General features: G+C 38.5%; 1 protein-coding gene across 3 annotated transcripts in view; it reads right to left on the reverse strand.

Moving 5' to 3' along the window:
- Window positions 1-5,506: 5,506 nt before the first annotated feature.
- LOC145537582 (heat shock transcription factor, Y-linked-like) overlaps window positions 5,507-13,552 on the reverse strand; it is a 130,455-nt gene continuing 122,409 nt past the window's right edge. The window contains exons 2-3 of one of the 3 annotated variants that reach the window (XR_014076399.1): window positions 6,798-6,879; window positions 5,507-6,366 (exon numbers count right to left, since the gene is read on the reverse strand). Coding sequence is in view for 1 of the 3 variants with exons in the window: in XM_081568277.1 (XP_081424403.1) it covers window positions 5,635-6,366 (732 nt within the window). In the remaining 2 variants the exon portion in view is untranslated. Of the gene's footprint in view, window positions 6,367-6,797; window positions 7,445-13,552 lie in introns of those variants that run through there. The other 2 variants (XR_014076398.1, XM_081568277.1) reach the window with 2 other exon arrangements.

Raw genomic sequence — 13,552 nt, forward strand, 5'->3', positions numbered from 1 at the left:
AATCCAACTCTGTAATCCTGGGAGAAGCATCTTTGACTTGTGTATCCTAGTCGCCCTTAGGAATGCTTACAAGCGGTTACATTACTGAGCAGGGATGTAGGCAGGAAACTGGATCCATTTTGACTTTACCGCTGGCCTTCTCTGTGAATAGACCATTCCTCTTCTCTTAATGTCACAGTTTTTGTCTTCAGATGAAGGTTGAGCATTGTGGAAGTGTGTGAATGCATGTGAAATCCCCATAAAACTGAAGACAGGGAGTACACAGATTTCCTATTTGAGTCAGATCTCAAAGACGTTTAGCTTTACAGATCCGCACTATCAATGCATCTCAAATATTCATAAAATTCTCATGTGATGATTGTCACACAGATTTGAGACCAGAAGACCTGTATAGTCAGCTGCTTAGTAGTGTGGTGGGGCTTGGACATTTCAGGTATTATGTAAGAAGAATGTCAGCCATGTTATAACTTCCTTTTAGTTTTAACTGTCTATCACATCCACTTGGGAAGGGGGAAGGGGACTTCCACCATGTGGGAAGAGAATTCCAGGTTTCGTCCTTAGTTTCATTTGATGCCTAAGAGTGTTCATTACTGGTGAGTGTGCAGCCTCCTATAGGAAGGTCGTATCCTATTACAGGAAGGCCTGGTTGAAACTGCAGGCCTCTACATGGCCTTCTGGAGTACTGCCGTATTAGAGGGTGGGTGTTTTGTTATTGCCAGACATCATAGATACCTAAGGTCCCACTAATCTTTTGCAGGGTTGATTGGGAGAGTACCATAGTTTTTAACTATGTTTGGGCGGAGTAGCTTGGTTATTATTGAAATGCTTTCAACCTTTGACGCATCCGTTTGTCTTGCACTTTGAAAAGAGAAAGAAGAGTTTTGAATGGGCAGTTTAATTTGTGCCTGGCTGTATTTTTGTTTTTTGTTTTTTTTTTTTTTTATAAATTTATTTATTTTAGTTGGGGGCTAATTACTTTACAATATTGTAATAGTTTTTGCCATACATTGACATGAATCAGCCATGGGTTTACATGTGTTCCCCTTCCTGGACCCCCCACCCACCTCCCTCCCCATTCCATCCTTCTGGATCATCCCATTGCCCCGGCCCTGAGCCCTTGTCACATGCATCGAACATGGAATGGTGTTCTGTTTCACATATGATAATATACATGTTTCAATGCTATTCTCCCAGAACGTCCCACCCTCACCTTCTCCCTCAGAGTCCATAAAATTGTTCCATGCATCTGTGTCTCTTATTCTGTCTCGCATATAGGGTTATCGTTACCATCTTTCATATTCCATATATATGCATTAGTATACTGTATTGTTGTTTTTCTTTCTGGCTTACTTCACTCTGTATAATGGGCTCCAGTTTCATCCATTTCAGTAGAACCGATTCAAATGTATTTTTTTAATGGCTGAGTAATATTCCATTGTGTATATGTACCACAGCTTCCTTATCCATTCGTCTGCTGATGGACATCTAGGTTGCTTCCATGTCCTGGCTATTGTAAACAGTGCTGCGATGAACATTGGGGTACACGCGTCCCTTTCAATTCTCGTTTCCTGGGTGTATATGCCCAGTAGTGGGATTGCTGGGTCATATGGCAGTTCTATTCCCAGTTTTTTAAGGAATCTCCACACTGTTCTCCATAGTGGCTGTACTAGTTTGCATTCCCACCAACAGTGTAAGAGGGTTCCCTTTTCTCCACACCCTCTCCAGCATTTATTGCTTGTAAACTTTTGGATAGCAGCCATTCTGACTGGTGTGAAATGATACCTCATTGTGGTTTTGATTTGCATTTCTCTAATAATGAGTGATGTTGAGCATCTTTTCATGTGTTTGTTAGCCATCTGTATGTCTTCTTTGGAGAAATGTCTGTTGAGTTCTTTGGCCCATTTTTTGATTGGGTCGTTTATTTTTCTGGAATTCAGCTGCTGAAGTTGCTTGTATATTTTTGATATTAATTGTTTGTCCGTTGCTTCATTTGCTATTATTTTCTCCCATTCTGAAGGCTGTCTTTTCACCTTGTTTATAGTTTCCTTTGTTGTGCAAAAGCTTTTAATTTTAATTAGGTCCCATTTGTTTATTTTTGCTTTTATTTCCAATATTCTGGGAGGTGGGTCATGGAGGATCCTGCTGTGATTTATGTCGGAGAGTGTTTTGCCTATGTTTTCCTCTAGGAGTTTTATTGTTTCTGGTCTTATGTTTAGATCTTTAATCCATTTTGAGTTTATTTTTGTGTACGGTGTTAGGAAGTGTTCTAGTTTCATTCTTTTACAAGTGGTTGACCAGTTTTCCCAGCACCACTTGTTAAAGAGATTGTCTTTTCTCCATTGTATATTCTTGCCTCCTTTGTCGAAGATAAGGTGTCCATAGGTGCGTGGGTTTATCTCTGGGCTTTCTATTTTGTTCCATTGATCTATATTTCTATCTTTGTGCCAGTACCATGCTGTCTTGATGACTGTGGCTTTGTAGTAGAGCCTGAAGTCAGGCAGGTTGATTCCTCCAGTTCCATTCTTCTTCCTCAAGATTGCTTTGGCTATTCGAGGTTTCTTATATTTCCATACAAATTGTGAGATGATTTGTTCCAGTTCTGTGAAAAATACCATTGGTAGCTTGAATGAACTGTTTCTTCAGCTGAAATTTCTAACATAAAAGTCCAAAAGAGAGCCCAGACATACACTCACTAACACATTCTTAATCTGATGCACACACACGCAAGCACAGTCACGATCTTGTATGCTTAAACACAATTACAAAAAGAAAAGAAAACCCAAGGACTCACTGGAGGACACCTATGAACTTCCCAAAGTTTCTCTGATACTTGTCTCTAGGCTTAATTTTGGAAATCATTTTCTACTTGAATGATATGTCTCTAGCGACATTTTAAATCAGAATGCTTTAAAAGATATACCTTTGTTGTGCATTCCATGGGATCTTAAAATACTTTGCATGTAAGACTATTCTGTGATTTGCTAAAATGAAAATAATTTGTAGTGAAGTCATATTGAGCTATTTAGGCCCTGCAGTTACACAGTTGCTTGTTCCATTATAAGCACCCAATTTCATCCTCTGATCTTCTCCCATCAATTTTTCTACTTCTTGTCTCAATCTTCTGTGTTTAACTCACTGCGTTAACTCACTTGAATTTTTGTTCTCACTTTTACTATTTTAGGCACAAATTATAAAATAAATAAGTACGGGAAAGAACACTGAACTCATGTATAATATTTCCCTACTGTATTGAGATACTTTCTCTATAAGCTTTTGAGAATTAAAGGTACTGATATGTTAAAGCCATATGGGAATTGATCACCAAGGTAATGCATCATGTAACCAGGCTTCCCGTGGTAGGACAATTGAGGTACAATTTAATACTATGTTTTCAGGAGGGAACAAAAACAGTAGCTTTCCCACATAATATATTGCATGTCCTTATCCATGCCTTTTCCAAGTTACCACAGAGCACTAAGCGAATTAATCCTATTCTTTTTGAGAAGGACCTGCCCCTCAAAGCAGAACATGAAAGGAAGATCAAAGGGAGTGAGCAGGAATAATCAGTACACGGCAATGAAATAGAAGATGTGATTGCTTTTAAGGTGCTATTTCTCAAAGCATGCAAATTTGGCTCCATAGTAAGATGCCTGAAATCGAAAACCAGACCATTGGACTTTGCGCTTGAAAGGATAACTAAGGACACCGATTTCAATAACTCTTACAATTGCTGCAAAATGCTTACCTCTCTAAAGTATAGTGTTCTCAGCCAAATTTAATGAAAGTTTTCAGTGAAAGAAAAAGCGTGTGCTGTTTGGACACCTCCCTTATCTACACAAATAGCCCACAGCTTTCACTCTGCATTAGCCCCAAACATGAGAACGGTGAACTTAACTTGGTGTTGTCCTATGTGGGTTACCATACCAAAACAGGGCCATGACTTGATATTGCTACTACTGTCTAAAGAAATGGCCACAAAGTGGAGATTGCCAAGATTTCTAGGTAGTGTTCATGACAGTCTGGGGGGTCCAACTGGCAGACACTCTGCTCATCTTCTTTCATTGTGAACTATGTGAAGGATCAGCCATTGATTTTGATCCCTCCTTACTCCATGACTTTTCTAGAGAATTAAAATGAATGATTCTTTTTTGTTTGTTTGTTTTTTTCATAAATATCTCTATAACTACTACTGAATTTTAGGGAACTGGGGCCTGAAACAACATGACTAGTATGGGTTCTTATAGACTGTAAACTTCATGAGAGCAGCAATCATTTTATAATTTGAATTCCCACATTTGACATTCATGAACATATAAGATATATATTTATCAACTGGGAAAAGATTCTCAGTAAGTAGGAAAGGTCAATTATGATAATAGTGCAGGTTATAGGATGTTGTTGAGTAATGTATATAGCATTTGATTCGTGGTTACATTTCCTTGTTGATAATTCAGTAAGTACACGTTTTAGCTGATGTGAAAGATACACAAAGAAAAGAGGGTAGACCCCAAACACATTGAAGACCTGATATCCGTGCTCACCTTGGTAGGAGGGCGAACAGAGGTTCCTTCCAACCCCAAGAAAGAGTTGAGGCAAAGTTGTGAGAAGGGGCTTAGCACATCTGAAAGCAGTGTGTGTGATTGTAGCTCCAGAAGCACGGTGTAAGAGAATGGTACTGAAACTACTACGGAAAACAAATATCATGTCTTCAAAGAACTTGTTAACCATCCTGAGGTGCTGCAATCACCAGAGGAATTTATTTTGTCTCTGAGGGAACAGATAAGCAAAATCTAAATATGCATTAGGAAATATAGGGTGGAATCATGGTGGCAGGAAATAAAGGTACGCCTTAAGGAGAGCAGAGCTAAAATGACCCTATACAGTACCACTTGTAAAATACCTATCTTGTGCTGGCCATGGTCCAGTCACTGATTATGTCCTGTAATCGTTGGTATCACAGTGATGGTATAACGGTTCTCCTAATTTTGGACATGCTACAATATTTATATTTTCAAGTATGAAATGAATTTCTAGAATGAAGACAATCTCCTGTCTAATGTCTTAAGACTCTGCTGCTGCTAAGTCACTTCAGTTGTGTGCAACTCTGTGCGACCCTATGGACAGCAGCCCACCAGGAGCCCCTTTCCACGGAATTCTCCAGGCAAGAATACTGGAGCGGGGCACCATTTCCTTCTCTATCTTAAGACTCTCCCGATACGTAATAGAATATCATGTAACTGTGAATGCACTAAGGTTCGTACTGTGTAGGTGCACTTGTTGTGATTTTATTTGTATGTGTTCCTTCACCCGTACCATCCTCATTTAGACACCCATTCATTTCAGCAGGGATGATTTCCCAAATCACTTTACATCCATTACCTCTTTTCCCTTTGTTCTCATTTTCTTGCTTAGAAACAATAGGCTAGGTGCCATTTACCTAGGATGCCTAACGGATGTTTTCTTGAACTGAAGAGTTTATAAAAGAGTGCAGAGAAATAGCCAGACATTGAAATAAAGCCTTAATTTACTCTTCATTGCTTCAAAATAGAAAACAAAACTGTGCAGAGGAACGTGTAACTTTATTGTTCAAATACAAGAATTGTGGGTATTTGTTGACATCTCCCAACGTAAATTTTAATCTTCATTAGGTTCCATAAGCTGATACTTATTTGATAGGTCAGTTTTAATTAGCATGGTTTTCACATAAGGAATATCGTTGATGAATTGACTTGAAAGAGAGGAGGTGGGTGTATAAGCGATCGTTGGCACTGGGGACCTTGAGTTGCCTCTCTGTTGCTGGTTAGGAAGAGGACTGTCATGGGCTGACATACCGCTATACCTGTCTGGAAATGTAGAAGGCTCCACCATCAGTCCAAAAGAACTGCTCCATAATGGAGATACGATGTGGTTCTGAGAAGTAGATGTAGCGGTAGTAGCAAAGTCCTCAACGTGGCCATTTACTTGAGTGTAGGTGCTATGGAAGTGCCAATTAAAAATGCTCAACTGGTTTAAAACAGCAGGTTGATCTACCACGTTCTGTTCTCTTTGTCTAACTGATATTGATGGGGAAGGAAAGTCATGCGGAAATAGGGCGCTTGTTTTAGGGACTATCTGGCTGGTATAAGTCTTTTGTGGGAAAGGCACACTTAAACTGGTGGAAGCTGAAAATGGACTCTCTCCACTAGTTTCAGCATGAAAACCAGAGTTACGATCATCTATGTTGACCCTTGCTTTAACATGCTTCTTCTCGTAATCTGGAACTAGTGAAGATTTCGGAAACACATTGCTAATCCCAACTCTTCTTTTCATTCTTCCTAAAAGTTGGGGATAGCCTCTTTTGAAATTTGGATTATGGTAGATCTGTAACTAAAATCAAAGGATACAATTATTTAGTTTTTTATAAACGAAGGTAAAACTGACAAGCAAAGTTAAACTATAAAAATGTATTCCTTTAATGATGCCAATTAAATAGAATCAAAGACAACACCTCCATTAGTAGTTTTAACACTTTACATGTTAGAAACAAGTATGCTCCTCAACTAAAAACTATGTTGTATATATACAGTAAATACCACTTAAAGTAGCTTGAGGACATGTATCTGATTTCAAGTTGCTAGGAGAGTGTATTAAGTATCAAATATTTTAACCTCCAGCTCTTCTCAACTTCAAAAAATAAAACGTGTTCAACAGTTTGCTATCTCAATTTTAAATTCGGTTTTAGCTACATATGTGAACATGCTTTCTAAGTCACATGATTTAATCTTACATATTGACAGTAAGTGGAAATTTTGGATTACCTTGCTCAAAACAGAGACATTGTTTTCTTCTTCCAGAAAGTCAGGGAGTGAAGCAGATCTTTGAAAAGTTTGTCGCTTTTTACTAAACCCCTAAAGTTTAAGCTGGCTAACTAAACTTTTCATACTATCAGTTTCAAATTTTCTGAAAGGGGTCTTTCTTTCCAAGACTTCTTTCTTGAAGAGTTCTTTGTTGATCACTATAGAAGTGCCACTCTCATCCCACCAAATAGATTCAAACTGATCACTTTCAACTATAGTCCAGAGTTTTTGTGGAAAAGTGAGGGAAAGAAAATCATTCAACTCATTTCTTTCAGAGACAGAAAATGTGTAGTGTGGCCTTTTTAACCGAGCTTCCTTAGACAAAGCCTGAAAAGCATATTCTTCAATCATAGATCTCAAAACTGAGTCCCCAGTAAGTGTGTGATCACACGAAGACGATCCAATGGAGGTTTTGGAACCACTTGATACATCTTTACGAGGCACATCTTGAATTTCTGAAGGAATGTGTGCCATCTCAGAGAGATCTTTCTTCAGATACTTTTCTCATTTGTCTGACTTTACACACTCCAAATTCAAGTGCTGCTTGGCTGGCGTACAGAGATAAACTCTCAAGACCATCAGCATGGTTCTCAAAGTCAAAAAGCTGTGACATCACAAAGTCACTGGTCTCCTAGCAATTGAAGAGTAGCGCTGACATCATAAAGTCACTGGTCTTCTAGCAATTGAAGGGCAATGTTCAACCAGTGTTTACTTCTACATCAACTTAAAATAAAGGCTGCTTGCATAAACAGTAACCAAAAACATGAAACCTGCAAAATGTCATTGCTAAAGAATTTTTACACAGAAAAATCACATCAATAAGTCTACTTGGTTCCTGAAATAAAAGTGATTGATCACCCTTCTATACACATATTCTTAACATTCAGGACTGTTACCAAACCAAACATGGGTCTGCTCACTTCTATGCAATGAAGTCAATCAACTGACTGTGGGTTTCAGTGAAAGCAAGTGTAGTGTTTATTTTATGACCTTGCACAGAAGTGTTTATATTATGCAGAGTAAAATAGTCAGGCACGGAAAGAAAGACTCATTTTACTCTTAATTATTCCAAAATAGAAATTGGCCCTATGAAGATGAATATGTAACTTTTTTCTTCAAATAAGAGAATTGTAGGAATTTGTTGACATCTCCCAACATTAATTTTACACTTTGGTATCCTCCATAATCCAACACCTATTTGGTACATCAGTTGTATTAGGACAGTTTTCAAATAACAAAGATGGTTGATGAGTGGATCTTGAAAGAGAAGCAGCAGATGTATCAGGGATCTTTGGCACTGGGAAAACTAAATTGCCTGACTGTCGTAGTTTAGGAAAAGGAGGGGCATGGGCTGACATATTACCATACCAACCTGGAAAGGTAGAAGGCTCCACCCTCGGTCCAAACTAACTGTTCGGTAATGGACATAAGTTGCGGTACGGAGAAAGAGAAGTAGACATAGCTGCAAAATTTTCACTAGAGCCATTTGATTTAGTGCAGCTGCTATGTGAAATCCTATGACAAATGCTCAACCTAGATTGTGGGATGGGGAGGGAAATGGGAGGGTACTCCCAGAGGGAGGGGATATATGTGCCTCTATGGTTGATTTATTTTGAATTCTGACAGAATACAGCAAAATTCTGTAAAGCAATATCTCTTCAATTAAAACAACAACAACAACACCTAAAGCAGCTGCAGATTGATGTATCACAGTATGCTCCTGTGGTCTAACTGATATTTACGATGGAGAAGAGAAATTATTTCAAGTTGGGGCACTTGTTTCAGCAGCTATCTGGATGGTAGAAGGCTTTCGTATGAATGGCACATTTAAACTTGTGCAGGCTGAAAATACACTCTGTCCTCAAGTTTCAGGATGAAAGTCAGAGTTTTGATCATCCACATTACCCCTTGCTTTAACATGCTTCTTCTTATTACCTTGGACTAATGAAGATACTGTAGAGACATCTATTCCCAACTCTTCTTTTCACTCTTCAACAAATGCTAAAGTATCTTCTCTAGGCAGGAAACACAGAAAGGTTGTATAAACTCGAACACCAAACGGCAAATCAAACAGCAACAGGATCATACTTATCAACAGTTACCTTAAATGTAAATGGGTCGAGTGCCCCAACCAAAAGGCAAAGACTAGCTGAAAGGATACACAAACAAGACCACTGTTTATGTTGTCTACAACAGACCCACCTCCAAACAAGGGGCACATACAGACTGAAAGTGAAGGGCTGGAAAAAAGTATTCCAAGCAAATCGAGACCAGAAGAAAGCAGGAGTAGCAATACACATATCAGACAAAATAGACTTTAAAATGAAGCCTGTGAAAAGACACAAAGAGGGACACTACATAATGATCAAAACATCAATCCGAGAAGAAGATATAACGATTATAAATACATATGCACCCAACATAGGAGAACCACAATATGTAAGGCAAAGGCTAACAAGCATGAAAGGGAAATTAACGATAACACAGTCATAGTGGAAGACTTTGCTACCCCACTCACACCTATGGATAGATCAAGTAAACGGAAAATTAACAAGGAAATACAAACTTTAAATGATACTATGGACCAGTTAGACATAATTGATATCGATACGACATTTCACCTCAAAACAATGGGTTTCACCTTTTACTCAAGTACGTATGGAAACTTCTCCAGAACAGATCACATCCTCGGCCATAAGTCCAGCTTTGTTAGATTCAAAAAACCTTGAAATCATTCCAAGCATAATTTCTGACCAAACAATGGGTTTCACCTTTTTCTCAAGCACATATGGAAACTTCTCCAGGACTGATCACATCCTCAGCCATAAGTCCGGCCTTGGTAGATTCAAAAAACCTTGAAATCATTCCAATCATATTTTCTGACCACAGTACACTGAGACTAGATGTCAACTGCAAGAGAAACACTATTAAAAATTCAAACATATGAAGGCTGAACAGCATACTGCTTAATAAGCAACAAATCGCAGAGGAAATCCAAAAAGATATCAAAATATGCATAGAAACAAATGAAAATGAAAACGCAACAACCCAAAACCTATGGGACGCTGTAGAATGAGTTCAAAGGCAAAGGTTCATAGCAAAAGCGGCTTACCTCAAGAAAGAAGAACCAAGTCAAACAAATAACCTAACTCTACACCTAAAGCAACTAGAGAAGGAAGAATTCAAGAACCCCAGGCTTAGTAGAAGGAAAGAAATCATATAATAGAGCAGAAATCAATGTAAAAGCAACAAATGAGACCGGAGCAAAAATCAACAAAGCTAAAAGCTGGTTCTTTGAGAAGATATATAAAATTGACAAACCATTAGCCGGACTCATCAAGAAACAAAGAGAGAAGAATCAAATCAACAAAATTAGAAATGAAAATGGAGAGTTCACAACAGACAACACAGAAATACAAAGGATCATAAGAGACTACTATCAACCACTATACGCCAATAAAATGGACAACTTGGAAGAAGTGGGCAAATTCTTAGAAAAGTACCACTTCTGAAAACTGAACCAGGAAGAAAAACAAAATCCTAACAAACCCATCACAAGCACGGAAATTGACAGGGTAATCAGTAATCTTCCAGCAAACAGAAGCCCAGGACCAGACGGCTTCACAGCTGGATTCTACCAAAAATTGAGAGAAGAGCTAATACCTATCATACTCAAATGCTTCCAGGAAATTGCAGAGGAGGGGAAACTTCCAAACTCATTCTATGAGGCCACCATCACCCTAATACCAAAACCAGACAAAGATGCCATGAAAATAAATAAATAAATACATAAATAAATATAACCACACGGCAATATCACTGATGAACATAGATGCAAAAATCCTTTACAAAATTCTAGCAAGCAGAATCCAACAACATACTAAAACGATCATACATCATGACCAAGTGGGCTTTATCCCAGGGATGCAAGGATTCTTCAATATCCACAAACTAATCAACATAATACACCACATTAACAAATTGAAAAATAAAAATCATGTGATTATCTCAATAGATGCAGAGAAACTCTTGGACAAAATTCAACATCCATTTATCACCAAAACCCTCCAGAAAGCAGGCATAGAAGGAACAAATCTCAACATAATAAAAGATATATACGACAAACCCACAGCAAACATTATCCTCAATGGTGAAAAATTGAAAGCAATGCCCCTAAAGTAAGGATCAGTACAATGGTGCCCACTCTCACCACTCCTATTCAACATAGTTTTGGGAGTTTTGGCCACAGCGATCAGAGCAGAAAAAGAAATAAAAGGAACCCGGATTGGAAAAGTAGAAGTAAAACACTCACTGTTTGCAGATGCCATGATCTTCTACAGAGAAAATCCTAAACACTCCACCAGAAAATTACTAGAGCTAATCAATGAATATAGTAAAGTTGCAGGAAACAAAATGAACACGCAGAAATCCCTTGCATTCCTATACACTAACAAGGAGAAAACTGAAAGAAAACTTAAAGAAACCATTCCATTCACCACTCCAATGAAAACAATAAAATACTGAGGAATATATCTACCTAAAGAAACAAAAGACCTATATATACATATAGAAAACTATAAAACACTGGTGAAAGAAGTCAAACAGGACAAAAATAGATGGAGGAATATACCATGTTCATGGAGTGAAAGAATCAATATAGTGAAAATGAGTATACTACCCAAAGCAATCTATAGATTCAATGCAATCCCTATCAAGCCACCAATGGTATTTTTCAGGGAAATAGAAGAAATAATTTCACAATTTGTATGGAATTACAAAAAACCTCGAATAGCCAAAGCAATCTTGAGAAAGAAGAATGGACCTGGAGGAATCACCCTGCCTGATTTCAGGCTATACTACAAAGCTACAGTCATCAAGACAGCGTGGTTCTAGCACAAAGACAGAAATATAGATAAATGGATCAAAATTGCAAGCCCAGAGGTCCAAGCCACGTACCTATGGACACTTTATCTTTGATAGAGGAGGCAAGAATATACAATGAAGACAAGACAATCTCTTTAACAAGTTGTGCTGGGAAAACTGGTCAAGCACTTGTACAAGAGGGAAACTAGAACACTTTCTAGCACCGTACACAAAAATAAATTCAAAATGGATTAAAGATCTAAATGTAAGACCATAAAGTAGAAAACTCCTAGAGGAAAACACAGGCAAAACACTTTCTGACAGAAATCACAGCAGGATCCTCTATGAGCCACCTCCCAGAGTAATGGAAATTAAAGCAAACATACGCCAATGGGACCTAAATAAACTGAAAAGCTTTTGCACAGTGAAGGAAACTATAAGCAAGGGAAGAAGACTGCCTTCAGAATGGGCCAAGATTATAGCAAACGAAGCAATTGACAATGAATTAATCTCAAAACTATACAAGCAACGCCTGCAGCTCAATTCCAGAAAAATAAGCGAGCCAATCAAAAAAGGAGCCAAAGAACTAAACAGACATTTCTCCAAAGAAGACATACAGATGGCTAACAAACTCTTCAAAAGATGTTTAACATCACTCATTATCAGAGAAATGCAAAGCAAAACCATAATGTGGTACCATCTCACACCAGTCAGAATGTCTGCTATCCAAACGTCTACAAACAATAAATCCTGGAGAGGGTGTGGAGAAAAGGGAACCCTCTTACACCGTTGATGGAAATACGAACTATTAGAGCTACTATAGAGAACAGTGTGGAGATTCCTTAAAAACCTGGAAATGGAACTGCCATATGACTCAGCAGTCCTACTGCTGGGCATACACCCCGAGGAATCCAGAATTGAAAGAGACACGTGTACCCCAATGTTCACCCTAGCACTGTTTATAATAGCCAGGACACGGAAGCAACCCAGATGTACAACAGCAGACGAATGGCTAAGAAAGCCGTGGTACATATACACAATGGAATATTACTAAGCCATTCAAAAGAATGCATTTGACCCAGTTTTAACAAGGTGGATGAAACTGGACCCTATTAAACAGAGCGATGTAAGCCAGAAGGAAAAACACCAATAACACACACACACACACACACACACACACACACACACACACACACACATATGGAATTCAGAAAGATAGTGATGATAACCCTATGTGAAAGACAGGAAAAGTGACACAGATGTATAGAAGAGTCTTCTGGACTCTGTGAGAGAAGGCAAGTCTGGGATGGATTCAGAGAATAACATGAAACATGTATATTTTCATATGTGAAACAGACCTCCAGTGCAGGTGCAATGCATGAGACAGGGTGCTCAGAGCTGGTGTACTGGGATGACCCAGAGGGATGGAATTGGGGTGAGGGGGTTCAGGATGGGAAACCCATGTACACCCGTGGCTGACTCATGTCAATGCATGGCAAAACCACTACGATATTGTACCATAATTAGCCTCCAATTAAAATAAATATAATAAAAAATAGAAAACTAAAAAATATAAAACCAAAAACATGTAACTTTTCTAAACTGCAGCATTCACAGACCATCTTCATCTTGGACTACATGAGGACACCACCTCTATTATTATTTATTTTCTTTAATCCAGCAAAAGAAAGGTCACTCTTATTCCTTTTATCATCACTGGTGTGGGTGTGTCCAACATGCTGAGCTGTGTGGTTGAGAGATTGCTCCGTAGAGGAATCTTTTGGTCTCTATGATATCCCCAGGAGGCAACACTAAGCACAGTCAGTTCTCGAGATGAGGAAAGTGATATGTGC

The sequence above is a fragment of the Giraffa tippelskirchi genome, chromosome Y (assembly GCF_054371585.1).
Source record: "Giraffa tippelskirchi isolate mGirTip1 chromosome Y, T2T-mGirTip1v1.2.pri, whole genome shotgun sequence".
In the NCBI taxonomy this organism is placed as follows: Eukaryota; Metazoa; Chordata; class Mammalia; order Artiodactyla; family Giraffidae; genus Giraffa; species Giraffa tippelskirchi.